The sequence below is a fragment of the Delphinus delphis genome, chromosome 12 (assembly GCF_949987515.2).
Source record: "Delphinus delphis chromosome 12, mDelDel1.2, whole genome shotgun sequence".
NCBI classification, from domain to species: Eukaryota; Metazoa; Chordata; class Mammalia; order Artiodactyla; family Delphinidae; genus Delphinus; species Delphinus delphis.
The window spans coordinates 26,416,631-26,438,933 of record NC_082694.2 but is presented as its reverse complement, the minus strand read 5'-3'; the positions used below and the strand labels follow the sequence as shown (position 1 = coordinate 26,438,933).

At 45.3% G+C, this 22,303-nt stretch overlaps 1 protein-coding gene across 1 annotated transcript in view; it reads left to right on the top strand.

The window, feature by feature from the left end:
- HK2 (hexokinase 2) overlaps nt 1-22,303 on the top strand; it is a 61,574-nt gene that overhangs the window by 18,029 nt on the left and 21,242 nt on the right. The window contains exons 2-3 of the mRNA XM_060027464.1: nt 1,613-1,775; nt 17,305-17,453. Of these exons, the coding sequence (XP_059883447.1) occupies nt 1,613-1,775; nt 17,305-17,453 (312 nt within the window). The remainder of the gene's footprint in view (nt 1-1,612; nt 1,776-17,304; nt 17,454-22,303) is intronic.

The window sequence follows — 22,303 nt, the reverse complement described above, 5'->3', positions numbered from 1 at the left end:
CCAGAAAACAGAGTTGATGGTTGGCGTCGTCCTGGTTTAGACCAATGGAGTTAGATGTCTGCTGTAGCTCTTTAATAAAAGCTGGCAGCAAGGGAATTGGGGGAAATCCTCATTTCTGCGAATTTAAAACCCTGCATGACAAGCAGTGGTAGTGGTCATCAGCCACGCTTTGCTCTTGGGAATCCTGGAGTTTTGGAGCTGGGAAGACCAGGGTCCCTTCTGGTCCCCCAGTCTGCTGATGAGGCTGGGAGTGCCAGGACCACCACCCTCATACCTTGAGGGCACAGCTATGACCTGGCCCAAGGGTCCTGATTCTACTCCTACCCTTTGTGGCCAGCAGCCTTACCCGTCCTGGACACTGCTGCTGAGAACAGGGATGTTGTGGAAACTTGTGCGCCTCCTTGGATGGATTTCTATCAGACCTTTTCCTTATAGGAGAAAACTGGGAATATCCGTAGGTGGGGCCGATGAGAGCTTTCAAGAAGCAGACTGTCTGAGGGGGACTCTTGTTGTTTTTCCTTCTCCTGGTGTTAAATCTGGGAAAAGTTCTTGTAAATTTATGTTGGAAGCAAGATAAATGAAATGACTAGGGAGAGCTGCCTCTGCCTCTGAGGATGGGGGAGGTTGCTTTACCATGTGTATCGAGCCTCTGTTAATGTGTCAGGCAGTGTGCTAGGCTCCAGGAATGCAAGGGTGAACAAATAGTCATGGTTCTTCTTGCCCTTGGTGCTTATGATCTGGACCCTAATAAATACGTATTTCCAAATTGGGGATGGTGTTGTGAAGGGAAAAGTCTGAGTCTGCAGAAAAAACAGTGAAGCCTGATTGTTTTATTAGGGACAGTAGAGAAGGCCTCCATGCAGAGAGGCCTGAAGAATTGGTAAGGGATCCGCAGATGAAGAGCAAGGTGAGGATCTATGGGGCCTGCATGAACAGTCTTCTAGGCAGGGAAGGGCAAGTTGGGTGAGTTGGGGGACTGAACCAAGGCTGATCTGCACAAGGAGTGCAGAGGCACACAGTAAGATGGGGAGTGGGAGAGGCCTGGCTATATAGGTAGGGCCTTGGAAGGATTTAGGGTTTGGCGCCAATGGGAAGTCACTGAAAGTCTTTAAGCAGGGGAATAGTAGTCTGTCTGGGGATGGAAAATGGATGGAAGAGGGAATAGTATTGTAGAATCGGGGATTTTATTAGTCCAGGCAAGAAGCTATGGCTGCTTGGCCTGTGGTGAGGGCTAATAGGGTTGGCATGACTGGCCTTATGAGTGTGGGGGAGGACAAGAGATGAGGGCCAGTAATGAACCCCAGCTCCAGGGATGTTGTCATAGGCATTTAAACTCAACCTATCTGAAAAGAACTCTTCCCTAATTGGCCTTTCCCCTGGTCTTTAACATTCTCCCGAAATAAAATTTAATTTTAATTTGTAGTTTAGTTTTTTTTTTTTTTTTTTAAAAGACAAGTCCTGTCATAGAGTCTGGTTAAATGGTCTTTAATAATAACCTTCCGTACATAACAGATTTTATCCTTTTGAGGAGCTGAGTGATGTTCCATGATGTAGATGCATACCATAATTCATTTAACATATAGGTTGCTACTCTCATTTTCCTCTCTTTCAGGTTGACCAGTATCTCTACCACATGCGTCTTTCTGATGAGACCCTCCTGGAGATTGCTAAGCGGTTCCGCAAGGAGATGGAGAAAGGGCTTGGAGCTACCACCCACCCCACTGCTTCAGTAAAAATGCTGCCTACCTTTGTGAGGTCTACTCCAGATGGGACAGGTATTATACCCCTGGGAGAAGGCTCTGGGTGCTCCATTGCCTGGGAGAGATTTGGGTAACTTTGCTTAGGGACCCAAAGAACTATATACGACAGTGAAGGTTCTTTGGTTTCAAGCCTCAGAAGCCAACCCTTGTTAACTTAAGCATGCAGGGATTTGAATGGAAGTCCTGGCAGTCAAGGAGAAGTAAATCTCTGTCAGCCCTGCTGGGGTACTGCTGTCAGCCATTTGTTTCCCATCCATGTGCTGAGAAAGGCTGATTGGCTCAGTTTGGGATTTTACAGCTTCACTGAGATTGCACACAATGAAAGTGATGAATAACAAACGTGCCTAATATGGTCACGGCCATAGGCCATGTCAGTCACTCTTGGGCCCATCTAACTGGCACATTCCACAGACTTGTTGGAGAAACAGTGTGGTATAGGTTGTTCTAGACTGTGTTTTGAACTCCATGAATAAAGACTACTAGAAGTCCAAATAAACTTGGAAGAATGTGAAAGAGACATGGTACATATTAAGGTATTAAAGGCTCTGAAACTGTGCAATTAGAACCTGTCAAGCTTTGTGTTATCCCCTTATTTGGATACAGAGTCTATTTCATGATGCACTGCCCAGCAAGTGATTTAATTAAACTGGAGAAAAGGGACATGATGGAGACTGAAGTTGGAAGGTGGGTTGGGGCTAGATTCAGAAGGCCTTGCATGCACACCTGAAACACTGAGTCTTTCTTCAGTAATAGGCACTGGGGAGTAACTGAAAGTTTTTGAGGGGTGTGAGCAGAACTGTATTGGTAATGCACATCATTAGCAGTTTATGCAGAGCGGGTGGGGGGGTGGTGATGGGTGGATGGTAGAGCATAGGGCATGGCCCTGGTGGGATGTAGTGGGCAGAGACCAGAGAGGATTCAAAGGTGATGCCAGGGTGTTGAGCCCAGCTGCCCAGGGGTGGCAACATCCTCAGAGAAGGGAACGGAACTAAGTTGTGCCAGCACTTTCACACAGTTTGTTTCATTTAATCCTCATGACAACCTTCCATTTTAGAGATGAGGTACCTCTGGGGCCACGAGGGGTGAAGGGTGTGGGATGGCTACCTATATATAGAGGGTGAGAGAAAGAGCCCGGGGGCAGCTGCCAGGGTGATGGAGGGACCAGGAAGCACAGAGTCTGAGAACCGGAGGGAGGACAGAAGTCCAAAATGCTGGCTGGTTGCTGGTGAAGCATCTGCATCTGCAGAGAAACCCTGGGGAGGGGTGGGCGGGGCAAGGCACAGGACAGGGCTTGTTCGTTTGTACCACATGCCTTCAGTGTCTCCATCACGTCTGTGTCCCTGAGGCTTGCTTGCGTGAGAGCCTTTGGGGACCTGTTCATCTAACAAGATTTTGTACCTTTCTACAATTTCTAAAATAAGTATGTGTTTGCTAAAGCCTTGGAACCCAACGTTGAGGGTGTGACCTTGTTCAGGATTGTTCTGAGTGTGTGTGTCTTAGCCCTTCAAAGAGCTTCTTGAGGTGAGGGGCCTCCTCCAATTCTTGGATATCCCTCATGTGCCCTCTAGAATGGCACATTTACTATACCTACCACTCCCTCTGACTGGCAGCCACACCTGCTTGTACTGTTTTTATGACATTCTGATAAATTTACTAGCTCCTTAAGACCAGGGACCTTGTCTTTATTTAAGGCACTAGCACTAAGCAAGTATCCTAAATATTTTCGAAATATATATTATGGGCTAACAGCTTTTCTGAGCATCTACATGTAGTAACTTATTTACTTTTCACAAAACCCTATAGGGTAGGTACAAATTTTGAGTACTTTTTTTTTTTTTTTTTTTTAAAGATGAGGAGTTGGGAGCCTGGACGGTCAGATAACTTGCCTAAGGTCATATAGCTAATGAGAGGCTGAGTCAGGATTCAAACTCATGTATGCCAAACGCCAGGCATCAAGACTGAGCTTGATACATTATGTGTGTATGTGCACGTGTGAGCCTGTACACTCAGCGCCAGAGGACGCATATGCTCAGTGGAAATTTTTTGAAATGGGGTTGGGAGTGGATGTCTGGCCTGGATTATAGGCAGATGAGTAAGTTTGTTGGGGAGAACTAGGTATGGGGCCAACTTTTCCTATTCTCGTTTTCCTGAGATTGGAGCATGGAGACCTCCCACTGCCTCTTAGAGTTTGCATCCGTTGCTGTATTGTGTGGTCATTAAGTCTCTTTCTCTGACCTCAGGCCAGAGTCCTTGGAGCCTGTCCTTGTCCCACCTCTACCCACAGTGGAGCAGCAGGCATGATTTTGGCTTCTATGCATTTGAGTTGCCTGGACTGAGGACAGGAGCCAGAGGCTGACTCCTGTAGGCTTCCTGGGGTGGGGGGGTCTGGTGCAAGACTTATCTGCCTGACCTTCTTTCCACACAGAAGCAGGGAGATTTTACATGACTTTTGTGATACCCAGAGTACCTCTTTATAACCTCAGATTCTACAGTGTAAACGGAGGCAGTGTGTGAAAGGAATACTGTGTATTGGGATGTTTTATTTACTTAAGCAGAACAGGTGCCCCCTAGAGTACTAGAGACCAGACTGTAGGAAATGGGGTCCCCAGCCCTTTCATTCCTCATTTGCTGGAGGGTCTGTGGGCCAGCTCCTCATCCCAGTTCTCTGGGACTCAGCCTTTTCTCCTTTGTAAAAATAAGAGGTGGATCCAGCAGTCCTGGTCTGTTCTACACATGTCCTGGAGCTAGTGTGTCAGTGTATTTACGCACAAAGTTCCTTGACTTACTGTAATGAGGGAAAACCCCTTTAATGTCCATCAGTTGGGCACTGGTCAATTAATGCAGAAAACAGTCCTCTGCAACCCATCATAAAGCATGAGATAGATTTATGTAAATTCATATTCTGTAAAATCACGTGTGTGATTTTACAGAATATATATACACACATAAAACTATATATGTGTGTACAGGTGTGTAACGTCTCAAGGATATGTATCGAGCTATTGGTAGTGTTTCGTCCGGAGTGTGAGGTTGGCAGTGACTAGTTGCGTTGAAAATATATGTATATGACAACTAGCAATTCTACTTCCAACTATACCTTGAACAGATTCCCATGTGAACTCGAGGAGACATGTCTAAGAATGTTCATGGCAGTGCCGCTTATAATGACAGCATATTGGGAACAGTTTATAGACTGTGCATATGAAGGGATACAATATAGCGTGTCACAAAAATGACCATGTATAAATATGGATACATTTACAAAACGAAGAGTGAAAAATTGCAGAAGGACATGTACCTCATAGTAGTTGAATGTTATTTTAAAAAAACTTCTCTGAGTAATGCTATATGTTGCTCATGGACACACACACATCCTAAAATTGTTAGGATATAAGCTAGAAAATGTGTACCAGATAAATGATAGGGGTTGCTTCTGGAGAAAGAGAAAGAAAATGGAACTGGGAGGGGAACATGAGGGAATATAATTGAAAGTGTTCAACATCAAGGTTTTGAGTTTTATATTTCGTTAGTTGGGCTGTGTGTTATGGAATGTGGCAGTGAGGACCAGTACCTCTTCACTAGATAAAGCCTGTCAAAAATGAACATTCTTCTTTTTATTGGCACCCCAGTAAAGTGCTGAGAGGAGAAACGAGAGAGCCGTTGTGTGCAGGGACCACTGCCTTTCCCCTGGACGTGGTCACGCAGCCTGTGAGGCTTGGCTGGTGCATCTGCTTGCCGGCCAAGGCCGCAGTCCTGGCACTGTTGCTGCTGTTGGTGACTGTGCTTCTCTTCTACAGAAGGCTAGAGACCTTGCTCAAGTGGCACCTGCTCCAGGCTAGCCTTCCTCAGAATGTTGCTCAGCCCTTTCCAGTGTTACTTTTTCATATCTGGGAAGTTAAACCTCAGATCTAAACCTCTGCTCTAAAGGGACTTAGTCAGTGGCTCTCTAACTTTTTTGGACTGCATAGTCACAGCAAGAAACACATACATATGAATGTTGATATACAACGAAAACAAGTTTCAGGAACTAATGTTTATTCTTGAATGTGACAGATCTATTATCTTCTTTTTTTAAAAAAAATTCATTCATTCATTCTTGGCTGCGTTGGGTCTTCGTTGCTGCACGCAGGCTTTCTCTAGTTGCGGTGAGTGGGGGCTACTCTTCGTTGCGGTGTGTGGGCTTCTCGTTGCAGTGGCTTCTCTTGTGGAGCACGGGCTCTAGGCGAGTGGGCTTCAGTAGTTGCGGCATGTGGGCTCAGTAGTTGTGGCTCGCGAGCTCCAGAGCTCAGGCTCAGTAGTTGTGGTGTACAGGATTAGTTGCTCTGCGGCATGTGGGATCTTCCCGGACCAGGGCTTGAACCTGTGTCCCCTGCATTGGCAGGCGGATTCTTAACCACTGCGCCACCAGGGAAGCCCCAGATCTATTATCTTCTATACTTTAAAACTGTCTCTAGTCAGGTCTCACTAATTTCTTTTTCAGCTTGCAGTGTGAAAGCCACTGTCAAATGCTTCTTACCCAGTTTTGTCCTGGTCAGACCTTTGTAAAATTGGCTATTTCTTGCCAGGGGTGAGAGGTGGTTTCAGGGCAGTGTGTGGTGAGGAGTGAAGATCAGAATTCTAGGTTTGAAAGGGTTTGAATTCAAGCTGTGTGCTTTAGAGCAGTTCATTTATGCCCTATTCCTCCATTTTCTCATTTGTAAAAAGAAGAAACATCAGAGGGTTGGCTCTCTGAGAATTAAGGGGGACTCGGTTATGTTACCTTCCCATGTGTGTTGTAAACACAGTCCTATGCAGCCACCATGGCAAGACTCACAGCCAGCACCGATTTTACTGAGAGAGGGTGAGTGAATCTCCCAGGTCCTTTTGATTGGAGGGAGCAGGTGTGAGGGTTCATCCCCATCGTTGGAGGCCCTACCTGCATTTTGGAGCAAGGACCAGGTTCCAGCTTTCATAAATCAGGTCTCAGCTATTTAATGGTAATCAAAGACCTGGTAGAGAACGTGGGAGAGACTTCAGGAGGTTTCAGGCCATTTGTTTATGATGGAGGCTTCCATTACACACATGAAATATGAACTTCCAAATTATGGTTTGAGTTCTCTGTGAGAAGGAAGAGAATGTCAACAGTCAGAGCCCTGTGGGGGCTGATTTTAAAATATCTGTGCTTCGTAGACTGTGTGGACCATGCAGTGCAAAGAAACATAGTTGGCACAGATAAAAATGAAAATGTAAATGGTTCAAGAATATCTTACTTAGGTAACTGAATTTGGTGTCAGCTGGTATGTATATAAAAAATGCTCCTTATTTGTTTTTTTCTCTAAGACAGTTTAAAAAAGTTGAAAGAATTGTATAATGAACATCCGTATACAGACTACCTAGAGTCTACACTGATATTTTAACTAGATTTGTTTTATCACACTCCTCTATCCTTCCTCCCATCAGTCCCTCTTGTTTTATTTGAGGCATTGCAAAGTAAATTGCAGAAATCAGTTCATTTCAACCCCAGAACTTCAGCAGGCCCATTATTAACCAGAGTTCAATATTTGCTCTTTTTTCTTTTGATGTAAAATTTCGTACGAGATGCAAATCTTAAATATCATCTGATGAGTTGACAAGTACGTATACCTGTTTAATACAACCCCTATCAAGATAGAAAACATTATCAGCCCAGGAAGCTCCCTGCTGCACCTTCCCAGGCAGTCCCTGTCCCCAACCCCCAGAAGTAATCACTGTTTTAAATTTTCCACGTGTATTTGTTTTGCCTGTTCTAGAACTTCCCATATATACAATCATATAGTATTTACTCTTTATGCAAGACTTCATTTACCCATCAAAATGTGGGCTTTATCCGTGTAGTGTATATCAGTAGCTCCTTTTTGGTTGCTGATTCCGTGGTGTGATTGGAATCCTATATGACAATGGCCACCTGGGCTGTTTCCAGTTTTTGATGAAAGCTACTATAAACATTCTTGCACAAGCTTCTTTGTGGACATATGTTTTTGTTTTCTTCCTTTTCCTGAGGAAACAACTAGAAGTGGAATTTCTGGGTCATAGGGTTTTGGATGTGTTTAATTTATAAGAAACTCCCAGACCAAAGTGGTTTGAACTTTGGTTTCCAAAGTGGTTGAACTATTTTCTACTCCCACCAATGCTGTATGAGAGTTCCACTTGCCCCAATAATTATTGTCTGTGACTCCCCCCACCCTTTTTGTTTTTGGCAGTGCAGAGTTGAACAGAGAAATTCTTTATTTGTATCTGTCAGGAATCTCACCATCTTGACCTCTCTGTAGGCAGCCCTAACCTAAGCTGAACTATGCATGTGATTGCAGTACCAGCCCCAGTCACAGCCCTGTCAGGGGGCCCATTACACACATCACAAGGCATCTGGCTTTCAGAGGACAGTTCCATCTTAAGAGGAAATGCAGGAATAGCTGATATCATTTAATGAGCACCCATGATGTCTGTTTATGGAAACAATCTGTTTTACTCTCCATGCAAACTCTACAAGGGAGACATTTCCAATTTAAAAATAAGGCAACTGAGGCTAAAAGAGATTGCCAAGGTCACCTGTGTACAGTTAGTGGCACAGTTGGACTTTAAGCATAGGTAGTCTTGACTCCAAGGCCATAAGATTCATGCTTTACATTGGCTCATGTTGCTGAACAAAAGTTTCTGGAGCAAATCAGGTTATTATCTTTTAAAATTGACCATAAATATGGATTGACTTTGTACCATTATAATAAGAAGCTCAAGTAGACCCAACTAAAAATCTACAGATATTCCAGCATTCCAATTGATTTATTTATTTAATAAATAATTTACATTTTTAACAAATTTTTTTTTCCAGCGTTCCAATTTAGAAATAAATTATCTTTGTAGTATCTTTATTGCCCTCATTGTCTTGGCAAGTTTGTTTAGATATAAGCATGTCTTAAGACAGAGTGAGATGAAACCTTTGCTGTATTGATCTTTTGATACTTCCCCACTTCCATGAATTGTGAATTATTTTTTGCAGGTGAATGTATCTCTACCCTCTGGCTAAACTTCATTCCTTCGAGAGCAGGGAATGATGATGATGATGATGATAATTTTAAAATGTAGGCTTATAAATGCCAGGTACTATGCTAAGCACTGTATTTGAACTATCTCATTAATTCTCACAGTGATTCAATGGTAGACACCATAAACCCTGTTTTAGAGAAAAAGAAACTAGATTTAGAGAGATCAGGCAACTTGGCCCAAAGTCACGTAATGAGCAAGTAGAAGCATTGGGATTTGAACCCAGCCATCTGTGTTCCAAAGCCTGGGCCCTTAGGCATATCACTAGAGGCCCCCAACACTGCTAGCACAATGCATTCATTCTTCTATTTGTAACTCAGGCCTAGCTGTTCAGTTCATTCAATAGAATCCCCTCTGAGGCTGGTCCTCTGTGGGGCAGCAATGTGCTGAGCAGCCTTGTGCCCCACTTCTGAAGAGTGCACATTATCCTGGGGACATAAGGATATCATTTGTCATCATAAAGGAAATGATACTAGGTCATATAATGCAAGTACATGATATGATAAAGAGAGACCAGGCTGGTGATAGGGTGCATGGAGGCTGGTAAAGGAGCACTTTACTCTGAAAGGAGCCCTTATCTGGGTTGCTCAGCATTGTATCAACAGCTGTGTCGTGGGGACATAGATTAATAGCTTGCATACATGCAAATTAATAAGTGGATTTATATGGTGCCTACAATATAAAATGAAGATTGTATTGATAAGTAGCCTCCATATAGTGGTTAACTGGAGTTTATTAAACATTTTACATACACCAGGCATTGTGCCAAACACCTTACGCATTCATTGCATTGATTCTTGACCAAAAACTGTGTGTCTGTGTCTCTGTGTCCTGGCGAGTGATGGGGAGGTGCTGGCTAGACAGGAGGTTATTACTGTCCCCTTTTAACAGATGATGAAATCTGAGTATCAGATTTCTAATAATTTACCTGTATTTATATGGCTAATACATGTTAAAATGGGATTTGAACCCGTGTCGGCCTGCCTGAAAATCTTAACACACTCAATGCCTACACAGTATTGAAAGATAATCATATTTTAATCCTTTGAAGAGTAGTTTCACATCTGTGGAGCTAGTATAACATTTCTCTGTGAGTGGCACGTACTTTGAGCTTAAGAAACATTTCCTGAGTATAAAAGCAGCAGGGTGGTGCTTTCTGACGGTGTTTTGGGAGTTTTGGGGGGCACTTACAAAGTGGTATGTGCTCCAGGCCCCTCCCTCCAACTGAAGCAGCTTTACGTTTCTCTGTTTCTACATTTTGGCATTCAGCGTCTTGTTGTTGTACTATAATGGAGTATCCAAAATCTTGGAACTTAAAAAGAGGCTGCCAGAGGTGGTAGTGACTGTGGTGTTTCCAGGTACTTGGGAAATACGTGCCTTGAAACCTGTGTCTGGCAAAGTTAGTTTTGCTGGATTACCTACTCAAGACCTAGAGACTTTTAGTTGTCCTCTCAATTGGAGTCCATGCCGTACATTCTTAGCCATCTGTCGCGGAGTGCTAGCAGGCACTATGGCACCTTCAAGGATCCTCAGAGCTCTGGGAACGCTGCATCAAAGCTACTTGTCTAAAGGAGGCTTCCGAAGAAGTCCATTTGATCACCTGAAGAAGCCCTGCCCAGGGTGAGGGACTGGGCTCTGGCTCTAGCCTTAACAAGGCAGTGCTCTGCCACTTCTGAACACAGTTGCCTTCGACAAAAGGGCACTGCTGCTTAAAAATGCAAAACAAAACCAGACCTGTTCTGTTCACAAGTCGTCCTTTGTGCACTGGTTGGCACACTGCTCTGAGCTCCTGATGGGAGGAACAGGTGGTGATCTATTTTAATTAGTGGCAAATACCTAGTGATTGAAAATAGACTGTTGGGAAATTCGTCTGGCCCTCACCCCTCACAAATTGCTTGGACATTGTGAGTGAGTGACTTGAATAATGCTGGAGTTAGGGCCTGCTCAAATACATTACTGATGTCCCATCAACAGAGATGACAGTGACTATCATGTTCAGGTGGTTACTTACTTAGATGCCATGTTAGTTCTCTTTAGCCTTTCCGTGGGACAGGTGAGTTCCCAGGAGAAATTGAAACCCCTTTATCTCGCTGACCTTGATAAGAACCTCACTGAGAGTGGGCAGAGTGGTAGTCCAGGATGGGAAATGAGTCAGCAAACAAACTCTGCCAGAGGGAACAACTTGAATCCTTTTTTTCAAAAATAAATTTATTTATTTATGGCCGCAGTTGGGTCTTCTTTACTGTGCGCAGACTTTTCTCTAGTTGTGGCGAGCGGGGGCTACTCTTCATTGCGGTGTGCGGGCTCCTCGTTGCAGTGGCTTCTCTTGTTGTGGAGCACGGGCTCTGGGCACGCGGGCTTCAGTAGTTGTGGTGCGTGGGCTCAGTAGTTGTGGTGCGCGGGCTCAGTAGCTGTGGCTTGCGGGCTCTAGAGTGCGGGCTCAGTAGTTGTGGTGTACAGGATTAGTTGCTCTGCGGCATGTGGGATCTTCCTGGACCAGGGCTTGAACCTCTGTCCCCTGCATTGGCACGCGGATTCTCAACCACTGCACCACCAGGGAAGCCCAGCAACTTGAATCTTAACCATTGGGTAATTCGATGGAGGGTGGCAAGACCTAATACTCCTATTGCCAGTTCCTCTTAACTATGAGTCCTTATTTCCTTTTTTTTTTTTTAATTTATTTATTTTATTTTTGGCTGTGTTGGGTCTTCGTTGCTGTGTGCGGGCTTTCTCTAGTTGGGGTGAGCATGTGCTACTGTTCGTTGAGGTGCATGGATTTCAGTAGTTGTGGCTTGTGGGCTCAGTAGCTGTGGCTCACAGGCTCTAGAGCACAGGCTCAGTAGTTGTGGCGCACAGGCTTAGTTGCTCTGTGGCATTTGGGATCTTCCTGGACCAGGGCTCGAAGCCGTGTCCCCAGCATTGGCAGGCGGATTCTTAACCACTGCGCCAACAGGGAAGCCCCCTTATTTCCTTTCGATAGAGGGTTGTTACCTCTTCTTTTGTCTGCTTTTGGAGGGGGATGTTCTTAATTAGGAGAACCTTCATCAGAGAGAGATTGGGGAGTGTCCAGTAAGGTGGGAACGGAGGTTTGGTATAATTGTATGAGATGGCACCAATTTGCGGCTACTGAAAAATCCTGCCTCGAAAAGCCTTAGCAGGTCCTGGGTTCCTTTGGGGAGAAGTGTGTGTCACCTCTTGCCAGTGGATGTGTGTCTGCCGCCTCCCACTCAAGTTTGAGGACACTTGGCCCAGAGGGATGGGCCAAGTTACTGATAAAGATTAGGGCAGTTTTGCTTTCTTTTTCATCACTTTATGGCTTATTTGCTTCCAGCCTGGATTCTGCGTCAGGTAATCCTCAGCTTCCAGGAACCAGCACCACGAGAGATATGGGTGAGGTGCATAGGGACTGGCACGGGTGCTGGGGTCAGATGAACTTGGGGTCAAATCCACCAGTTGTTTACCCCTGTATGATCTTAACTAAGTGACTCAGCTTCTGAACCACAGTGTCACTTCCTTTGCCACGCAGGCCGGCTTAGAGCCTGTGGCAACCTTTGGGTTTTATGCTCTTGGCATCGATAATGAAGAATTCCTTTTTTTTTTTTTTTTGGCCACACCACGCGGCTTGCAGGATTTTAGTTCCCCAACCAGGCTCTGAACCCGGGTCCTCAGCAGTGAAAACGCGGAGCCCTAACCATTGGACCACCAGGGAAGTCCCAATAATGAAGAATTCCTTATTTGAGGATTTACAACTTTCTCATGAGCAGCCTTCTTGCTCACTGCAGTAGAAAACTTTGCTAGAGAGCTAGACCTGGATTTAAATCTTGGTTTCAGTTACTTGACCTGAGCCTTAGTTTTCTTATCTGGAAATTGGGATCATGATGTCCAATAAGGTTGTTGAGGATTAATGAGATAATGTTTATGAATATCACACAACATATTTTTCTTCTTTTAAAAATATCTACATGGTGGGCCTTAAATTAACTAAACCTCCTCCACACCTGCCTCTGTCTTTCCATTGTTTTATTGCCACAATAATCCAGATGCAAGTGGAAAAGTCTGAACTGTGTCCCAGAGACAAGAGAGATGAAGACAGGGTTCTGGGCTTCATTTTTTTCAAAAAGTCACGTAAGAAAGTATAAGATGAATTTGATCTTTTAAATAAACCTATGGTGAAACCTTGCTTCTTTTATTTTAGCAGTGCTGGTGACAACATTTAGAAGTAACTGGAGAGATTTAGAAAGGGCAGTGAAGACAAATATCCAACTGGAGAAAAATAATTGCAGATATACAACCAACAAAACTAGTTTCATTCATATGCAAAGAGCTCTTTTACATTATTAAGAAAATAATAAATATATATTTTTAAAAGACAAAACATTTGAGCAGAAAATTCACAGAAGAAAGAATTCACAATGCCAGTCAATAATTCAAAATGTCTAACCTACACAAAGGAAAGAAACCAAGTTTAAAAAATGAGCTGCCACTTTGACCTATGAGGTTGGCAAAGATTAATTGTACATAACATAGGACACTGGTGACAGTGACACCCACCTGTTGGTTTATGTGGAATTTGGAGAGAATTTTTAGGAAGTTAATTTGCTAATATCTTTGGTAATCAAACACATAAATCCTTAGAACCAGCAATTCAAACTCTTTTCTTAGAATGTGTCAGTTAACAGTCTTCCCTGTTTTTATAATATAAATGTATCTAAGGACACTCAAGAAATGTTAATAATGGTTACTTTTGGGGCATGGGGAAGAGAAGAGATGTTTGCTTTTCATTTTTTCCACTTTTGTACTGTTTGAACATTTTAAAAATCAGATATTAAAAATGTTTTCTAGACATAACAGCATGCTTAACAATAAAAGAAATCTTACCTCTGGTCTTATGGTCTCCTCAAATATTTTGTTTAATAAATGAACCATCAATAAGCAGATGCAATATGAGATGTTTTCTTAATACATTGCCTCGAATACCAAGTATACTCATTCAGCAGAATGATCTCGCTGGACCTTACTGGGTTGTCTGCCCTGTGGCTGTGTACTTAAGAAACCTGCTGTAGACATGTTCTCCTGCCCCAGAGCCTCACTCCTGCCCGTCCAGTCTGACGGTCCCAGGCCCATAGATGCCATCCTCCTTCACACCACATCACACACTCTCTGCTCTGGGCTTCTGGGGTGTCCCGGAAGGTTGACAGTGTAGGTAGGACCTGGGCCAGGAGTAGGATAGGAGTAGGTAGGGATACGAGAGGAGCTACATAATCAAAGGAGTAATAACAGTGACAGCAGCAGCTGTTTATTGATGGCTTACAGTATACCTATATATTCACATAATGTGTTCTGTATTTCATGTAAGCTCATGACCCCTGGGAAAGTCAGCATTATGTGCCCTGTTCTGCAGCTGAGGTGACATGCTCAGAGAAGCCACACAGGTAGTGAAGCAGCTGAGCTGGAATTCAAAGCAAAGCTTGCTGCTTCTCTGTGTGAGGGCCTCTCATGGGTGGTGGAGAGGCAGGCACTAGGGTAGGGGTCCCTCCACTGTCCCAAGGGGTCACCTCAGGATTTAGCTCCAGGAGTCATGATGCTGGGCCTGCCTCAGAGATATTGGACTCTGGAAGGAATAAAGTCTTTGGCTCTGGTAGTTGTGATCCTGTGTGTTTATGGAGGGAGCATCAGGGAGGAGGGATGCAGAGGAATGTCTGACCTGGTGGAGTCTGAAAAGAATGACATTCCTTCCTGGGAACGGAATTATCAGCAGCACTGTATTATTTGTGGTTTCCCTTCAGTCCATCAGCAAATACTGCAAAACCACCATTCTTGACGGAGCTGTCCTCTCCAGTGAATCCAGCTGGGCTGGCCTTAAATCGTGACCAACCAGGGGCAGCCTCGGCAGCCTCAATCCCCCACGGTTGCCGATTCAGCAGATTCATGTGTCCTGGGGCAGAGTGCTGATGCAGGCAGTTCATCTCTGATTTTCCTTTTCATCCCCCATGACAACCACACATAGTTTTCCCTACGAACTGGCTGACGTCCCACTACCAGGGGAGGCTCAGAACTGGAGTGCCTGGAAAAGTCATCCATGGCCACAAGAGGGGCAGTCTCCCCAGATGGGGCTGAGGTTACCCAAGCTATCTAGCGACTGTAGCTAGAGGGCTGGGGGGACCTCCAGATGCCAGGGAAGGGATGGAAAATAGTACCCCTGAGGAGGAATGCTAAAGTCACTGGAGAAGATTTCAATGGCTTTCCTTGGACAGGTTTCTTCAGTCTCGCCTCAGAATGCTGCTTTTACTTTTTTCAGTCTGAGAGGCAGTCCTAATACTGGGCCTGGGAGACATTTTTTTTTTTTGTGTGTGTTACGCGGGTCTCTCACTGTTGTGGCCTCTCCCGTTGCAGTGCACAGGCTCCGGATGCGCAGGCTCAGCGGCCATGGCTCACGGGCCCAGCCGCTCCGTGGCATGCGGGATCTTCCCGGACCGGGGCATGAACCCGTGTCCCCTGCATCGGCAGGCGGACTCTCAACCACTGCACCACCAGGGAAGCCCCCTGGGAGGCTTTTAAGTGTGGGTGTCAGGCAGTGTTTGCCGAGAGCCTGGATGGAAAGTTTCTAGTACTTATTTAGTGTGTCCTGAGTTCTTGGCACTGTGCTGGTTACTTGAGGCACATTATCTGCTCTTCCCCTCACCTCAACCACATGAGGTATGATGTTCCTTCTCTAGAGATGAGGCAGCTGAGGCTCAGAGGCTCAGGAATTTGCCATGGCCAAAATGTGGCTGGGATTCTGATGCAGGTAATGTGGGCTCCAGAGCCAGTCTCTGTATATTGTTACCAGCAAGCCATTGTTGTGTGGAGGCAAGTCCCCACGGAATGTCGGGTGAATGATGCCCACCCCAAGTTGCCCCTCTGAACTGTAGGGACTGTGTGGGTAAGTGCCCTCAGGGAGCTGGGCAGATGTAGTTTTTCTCAGGGCCAAACAGTTATTGCCGCTGAGAGGAAGTGGGTCAGAATAAATCCTTGTTTCGTTTAGTCAGAGCGCTTCCCTGACCATCTGATCCATTCTCCCTTACTTCAGTGGCAAGTCTCCCATCAGGAAAGTGGCCGAGTGTTGACAAACATGCCAACAAGTGAATCCCCCCAGAAATAATCATGTATCCTTCAAGAAGGTATGTGGCAGGACATTGGAAGACTGGTGGAGCAGTACTGGTTGAAGAGGCTGCTGAGGGGACGAGCCCGCCTTGTTCCCCAGTCCTTGCCTGCCCCGCTGGGCCCCAGCGCTGGCTCTGGCCTCCGAGCCTCTTCAGCACTTCCATTCTGTGCTGTACAATGGCGCGTGTCCCTGTAGCCGGTATTATCATCTGGAATCTGGACGTTTCCTGTTCTGCACTGCTTATTTCCTGGGGACACTGGACTGTGCCTTCCTGGTGACACCTGAAGATCTTGACCCCCTTGTGTCTGTGGAGTCTCCTTCTCCCCACTCTGCCCCAGCCTTGTGGCTTTTCTGAGTGGCCTGACTCTTGTCTTATATACTCTTAAGTCAGCACCTGGGATCTTTTATTGGTGGGGACACCTACTTGACTTATTTGCTGGGCCTCTTAATTTATAGCCAGCTGGATCCCATTCCACTCCATCTTGTGACCCTCATCCTGCCGAGAGATGTTGCTGTCACTGTATACAAACATAAAAGAGTACATTTTGTTCAGGGATTACAATTTGGCAAAAGGCCCAGGGGGCCACAAGCTTGTAGCAGCGTGCTGGGTGTCCTGGGGCCATGAAGAACAAAACTGAGGCCTGGGGGACTTCCCTGGTGGCGCAGTGGTTAAGAATCCACCTGCCAATGCAGGGGACATGCGTTTGAGCTCTGGTCCAGGAAGATCCCATATGCCACGGAGCAGCTAAGATTGTGCACCACGACTACTGAGCCTGTGCTCTAGAGCCCGAGAGCCACAACTACTGAGCCTGCATGCCTAGAGCCCGTGCTCCGCAACAGGGGAAGCCACCACAATGAGAAGCCTGCACACCGCGACAAAGAGTAGCCCCCGCTCAATGCAACTAGAGAAACCCTGTGCGCAGCAGCGCAGCAACGAAGACCCAACACAGCCAGAAATGAATTAATTAATTTAAAAAAAAACAAAAAAAAAACCCCAAAACCTGAGGCCTACTCTCCTGGTGCAGGGCTTGATGGGCCCTGTGAGTTTGATGGGGACTTGGCTGAAAGCACTTGGGAAATAGCTCTGAGGGGGTGGGCACCCTATCACTGGATGTGAAACTGTCTGATTCTTTACGTGAATTCTGAAAGTAATATAGAAGTGTTTAGCATTAAGAAAAAGAATCAGACAATACATAAAAGTGTGTAGAAAAAAGACCCGCTGGCCACGTCATCACCCAGAGATGACCAGTGTTTATGGCAGGATTCTTGGGTTTTAAGTTTTGGTCTCTGTGAAACAGTTATACCTTGTCTTTTCCGAACTAATAGTGGTCCTTCTCGCTGCAGAACATGGAGAATTCCTGGCTCTGGACCTTGGAGGGACCAACTTCCGTGTGCTTTGGGTGAAAGTAACAGACAATGGGCTCCAGAAGGTTGAGATGGAGAACCAGATCTACGCCATTCCCGAGGACATCATGCGAGGCAGTGGCACCCAGGTATGACCCATCTCTTGGGGTGGCCACTGGGGCTCTGGGCCCCACAGGAGCAGATACTGCTCCTTCTCTGTGGTCTGGAGGGAGGAGATCTTGACTGAGGCTCAGATTCCCCGTCCTCTCTTTGCTGGGTGATCCCCCTCCATGCCTGGAGGCTAGGTGGGGGACCTCCATCAGGAGAGGTGCACACGGCCAGAGGGCAGGGAGTGTGTGCACAAGGCCCCAGGGTCTGGATGTGCTTTAGTGGGAGGGATTTTGATTTTCCATCTCATCTGAGGTGTGCTTGCATGCACTGGTTATTGAGGAAAGCCTGCTGCCAGGAGGCTGGGCCAGTATACCTGGACACCTATGGTTAGTGTCAAGAATACACGGTTGTGGTTTGACACTGCCACCCGCCACGGTGGTCATTCTGTAGCCCTCTGACTCACAGTTGTTAGCATAGCATTGCATGAAATGGAACCTGCCTCTTTGCCTTTTTGGTTATTTGCTTTCTCAGCCTGTTGTGAAAACACTAAAATACAGCTTCTGGGAGTCTGTTCTACCTGGCACTGCAGTGGGCTCCGTGTGCTTCCACACTGGCCCCAAATTATGCTTAGTCATCCCCATATCTCTGTGACCTCTAGAATCACATTTTGTACTCGGCACATACAATAAAAAGAGTGGATGGAGAAGAAATGTGAAATCCAAGTAAGAGTCCTCTCAGTAACACCTAGAAGAGAACGAGCAAGGATGGAGTTGCTGTCATGATAGTGTCCAAACATGTTTTGAGCATCTACTAGACATTGGGCCACTGATCCTTGCTGGGAATCAAAGTCCTGGTCCTTCCCCTCCAGGGCTTCAAGTCCAACTGGACCACCAAGACACACATATCATCCCACAGAAAGTAATACATGTTGTGTTGAAGTGGATGAGCAGCCACCAAGAGGAAGAGCTGACGGGAGTCAGGCTGAGTGAAAGCGCTTTGTATGGATTTCCTCATCTTATCCTCACACTAGCCCTAAGGCTGGGTGCTCCTACTATCTCCATTTCCTAGATGTGGAATTGGGCTTTGAAAGATTGAGTGACTTGGCCTTAGATTACAGGGGTGGGAGGGGCCAGAGGCAAGACACAAAGTCAGATTCATATGACAGGAGTCTGTGTTTGTCCAACTCTAGGAGGCTCCACTTTTTAGGCCACATTATGTAGTCCATGGGTGCTTCCTGGAACTAGGCAACATGGTGGTCCAGGGTCCCTACTACCTGCCCCTGCTTCCAGAGTAGGAAGCACTCTCCAAAGGGGCTGGTGCTCATGCAGATGTGAGATCCTGCAGGGCAGGCCCTCTGGGGCTCTCCCTCTCAAAAGTTCTCCCAGGAGAGCCTTCCTACAGAGGGGGCACTCATTGCTACCACACCAGAAGTATCTGGCTTGTTGGTGGGTGATGGCCACAGGTCCAGCCATTGTTCTCTGCTCTTGGGTATCCCCTTTCACCTGCTCTAAAAAAGCTTCCTTGGGATGTTCCTTCTACTCCTACTACAGCTGCTCTCAGTCCATGGAGAGGAATCACCAAAGACATTCATAGCTATAGGGATCACTCCTGAGTGCTGGCTGTTCCTGCTGTATTTTATTATACCTAATATGTACTCAATAAAAGAGCGAATGGAGAAAATGAAATCTAAGTAAGATGCTCTTCCTGCATGGTCATCTCTTGAGCCTTAGAGCTTGGAGGAGGTGGAACCTTCTCACTTCCAGTGCACTGTTCTTCCCACCACAGCAGGCCACCTGGGAAAGGAATTTTGGACCATGAGTAGGACATATGGGGGAGATATCTTTAGACTCTTTTATGTCCTTGGGGGTGGCCCTGAGGGTAAAACTGTTTTCCTTGTTTTAATGCTGGGGTTGGACATGGGAGGCTGAGTCTCTGGGACAGTGGGATTTGAGCTGCACTGAGGTTGTCACGTGGCTCCAGTATACTGAAACAAAATGTGTTAGTCCAAAAGAATCTATCAGATCCATCTGGAAGAAACTTGAATCTACTGTGATATTAAGAATCCTTCAAATAAATGGGAAAAAATGCTATATAAAAATGAAACAAAGAAAGCTAGAAAATATAGGTGCTTATTCCATCCTAAGAAAGGGAAAGAATGTTATTGTTCTAAAAGCAGCAGAAAACACTTGGTAAAAAGATTGGAAGGAAATTCATTGTTGCTATTTTAGTGGTGGAATTACTGATGCTTTTTTTCCTATCTTTTCCTTTTTCTTTCTTTTTTAAAATATTAGGTATCAATCTTTTAATTAACTATAGGAAAACAAATGGATTTAAAAAATAAAATTTAGTTAAAACCAAGACCAAATAACCAAACTCAAAACTTGCAAAAGTTTTTGAAGATCTGTGAACCTGGGCAGTGTGGGTCCCTGGACAGAGTCTGTCTTCTGCCACATGAACTTCCACATGAGAGCAGTGAATTACAAATGGTAATAGCAGCCACTTTAGATTTTTAAAGGTGTTTCCTGTGGGAAAGGGAGTGAACACATTGTCAGACCAATAAGGAAGAGGAAACCTTTCTACCTTCATAAAATGATGCTCTTTGAGCCTTTTTATGGCAGGAAGATGTTAGCTGTTTCTCCCAGTATCTTATCCTTAGATCATCAGCTAACCGAAAAGGGTATAGTCTTCCTTTAAGGGAAGCAGATGGTCTCCTTTTACCCTCTTTTAAAGAGCTGTAGGTTCTTCTAACTCAGAACTGTCCAATAGAACTGTTCATGGTGATGGAACCATTTGATATCTGCCCTGTCTAGTGAGGCAGCCACTAGCTACGTGTAGTATTGAGCACTTGAAATATGGCTGGTGTGACTGAGGAAGGAACTTTTTAATTTTTTAAAATTCTGATTAATTGAAATAGCCACAGATGACTAGTGGCTACTGTATTGGGCAACACATTATTTAATGCCTCTTCACTGTCTCTCTCTTTTTTTTTTCTGCCTTCCCCTGTTGGTAGTGCAATTGGAAAGAGAGCAGTGATCAGGGCTGGATGAGGGGAAACCATTTTACTTTTTCCAACCCCTCCCCCCATCTCTGATGATTGGCCTTATCTCTTTGCACAGCTTCTGCAACTTCCTTTTTTTAGATAAAAACTATTGTACTAAAGATCATTTTGACTAGAGTACTAGGAAGAAGGTGCTGGGAATTTGTTTAACCCTATTGTAAACTTTGTCTCTGATCAACTTCCCAACGGAACAGAACTCTCTGAGTATCTGTCTAGAAACCCTATTTCCACATTAAAATACTTGATCTCTGCTCAAGGGAGTTGGCACTTTGCATTGGGGATCCTCTTAGTGAGAGAGCCCCGTCATTGCCCAGTATTTGCTCTTGAGAATGTTTTGGTTTGGAAATTGAGAGTTTCAGCATCACCTGAGGTTAATTTTGCACATGATCAGACAGAGAGACAGGATCGATGTGGGAAGTTCAGTTAGAGCTGGCCCCCTTCTAGGAGGGGCTTGTCTTTCTAGCCTCTTACGGAGCATACCCCAGACATCTGGGGAGCCAGTGCATCTCTCAATCTACCCTGCCACCCCGAGCCTCTCAGTTCCTTTGTAAATGCAAACCCTCTTTTGGTTTAGTGCAGTGGTTCTCAAACCACTGCTTCAGGATCACCTGGAGCTCTACCACACCTTCTGATTCAGGAGGTTTAGCTTTGGGCCCTAGAATTTGCATTTGTAACATGATGGTGATGCTGCTGTGGACCACACTTTGGGGACCCCAGGTTTAGTGGAATCTTCCTTGCTTCTGCCCAGAGAAGGAAAGGAATGTTGTCCACTTTCACCTCCCTTGGCTTTTAGATTTTGCCATCTGGTCAACCTGGCCCTTGGATTCTGCTCAGTCTTTTTTTATTTTTTTTTTTAACATCTTTATTGGAGTATAATTGCTTTACAATGGTGTGTTTGTTTCTGCTTTATAACAAAGTGAGTCAGCTATACATATACATATATCCCCATATCTCCTCCCTCTTGTGTCTCCCTCCCTCCCACCCTCCCTATCCCACCCCTCTAGGTGGACACAAAGCACCAAGCTGATCTCCCTGTCCTATGCGGCTGCTTCCCACTAGCTATCTATTTTACATTTGGTAGTATATATAAGTCCATGTCACTCTCTCACTTTGTCCCAGCTTACCCTTCCCCCTCCCCATGTCCTCAAGTCCATTCTCTATGTCTGCTCCTCAGTCTTTTTGACCTTTGCTTACTTTTTGCGTCAGAATGTTCCTGGCCTCAGTCTCTAAGTGTCTGGAATGGTCACCAATTTCTCTTCGGGGATGCTGAGTGGGCAAAAAGGAAGCCATGGGGCTGCGAGCTTTGGGGCAGATTGAAAGTCTGGATGATTTCTTAGGCTTAGGATTTTTCTTAGGGGCCTTGGGTCCTCCTTAGAATAGTCACGGTTGTGAGGCTGCCCACTCATAAAACCCTATTTATTCTTCAGTGCTTTTTGTGGACTCACTGGGGTGTTCCATACTGAAGTTAGAAAACAAAACTAACTTCTTGGAATTGCCCCCAGGAAACTGGTTTTCTAGAGGGAGGAAAAATATAAAAGTTACTTATTTTCGTTAAGTTCATTTATAGAATGCTAACAGAGAATGTCCCATCCCCTCCCCCAATCACAAGAGACAGGGATGCTAAAATACTTCTTGGCAGTGAGATGGGCTGCCCTTTCTGGTAAGACAATCAGTTGTGCATCCATGTCAAGGGAGGTTCTGACAGAGCCACCAAAGGATATTCCGTTACCAGGGCTCGCGATGACTTTCTGATTAGCTTTGGCTATGATTTACCCTGCCTAATGCAGTTATTTTGACGGTGGTTTGGATAAATGGTGTAAGTGGAAGACA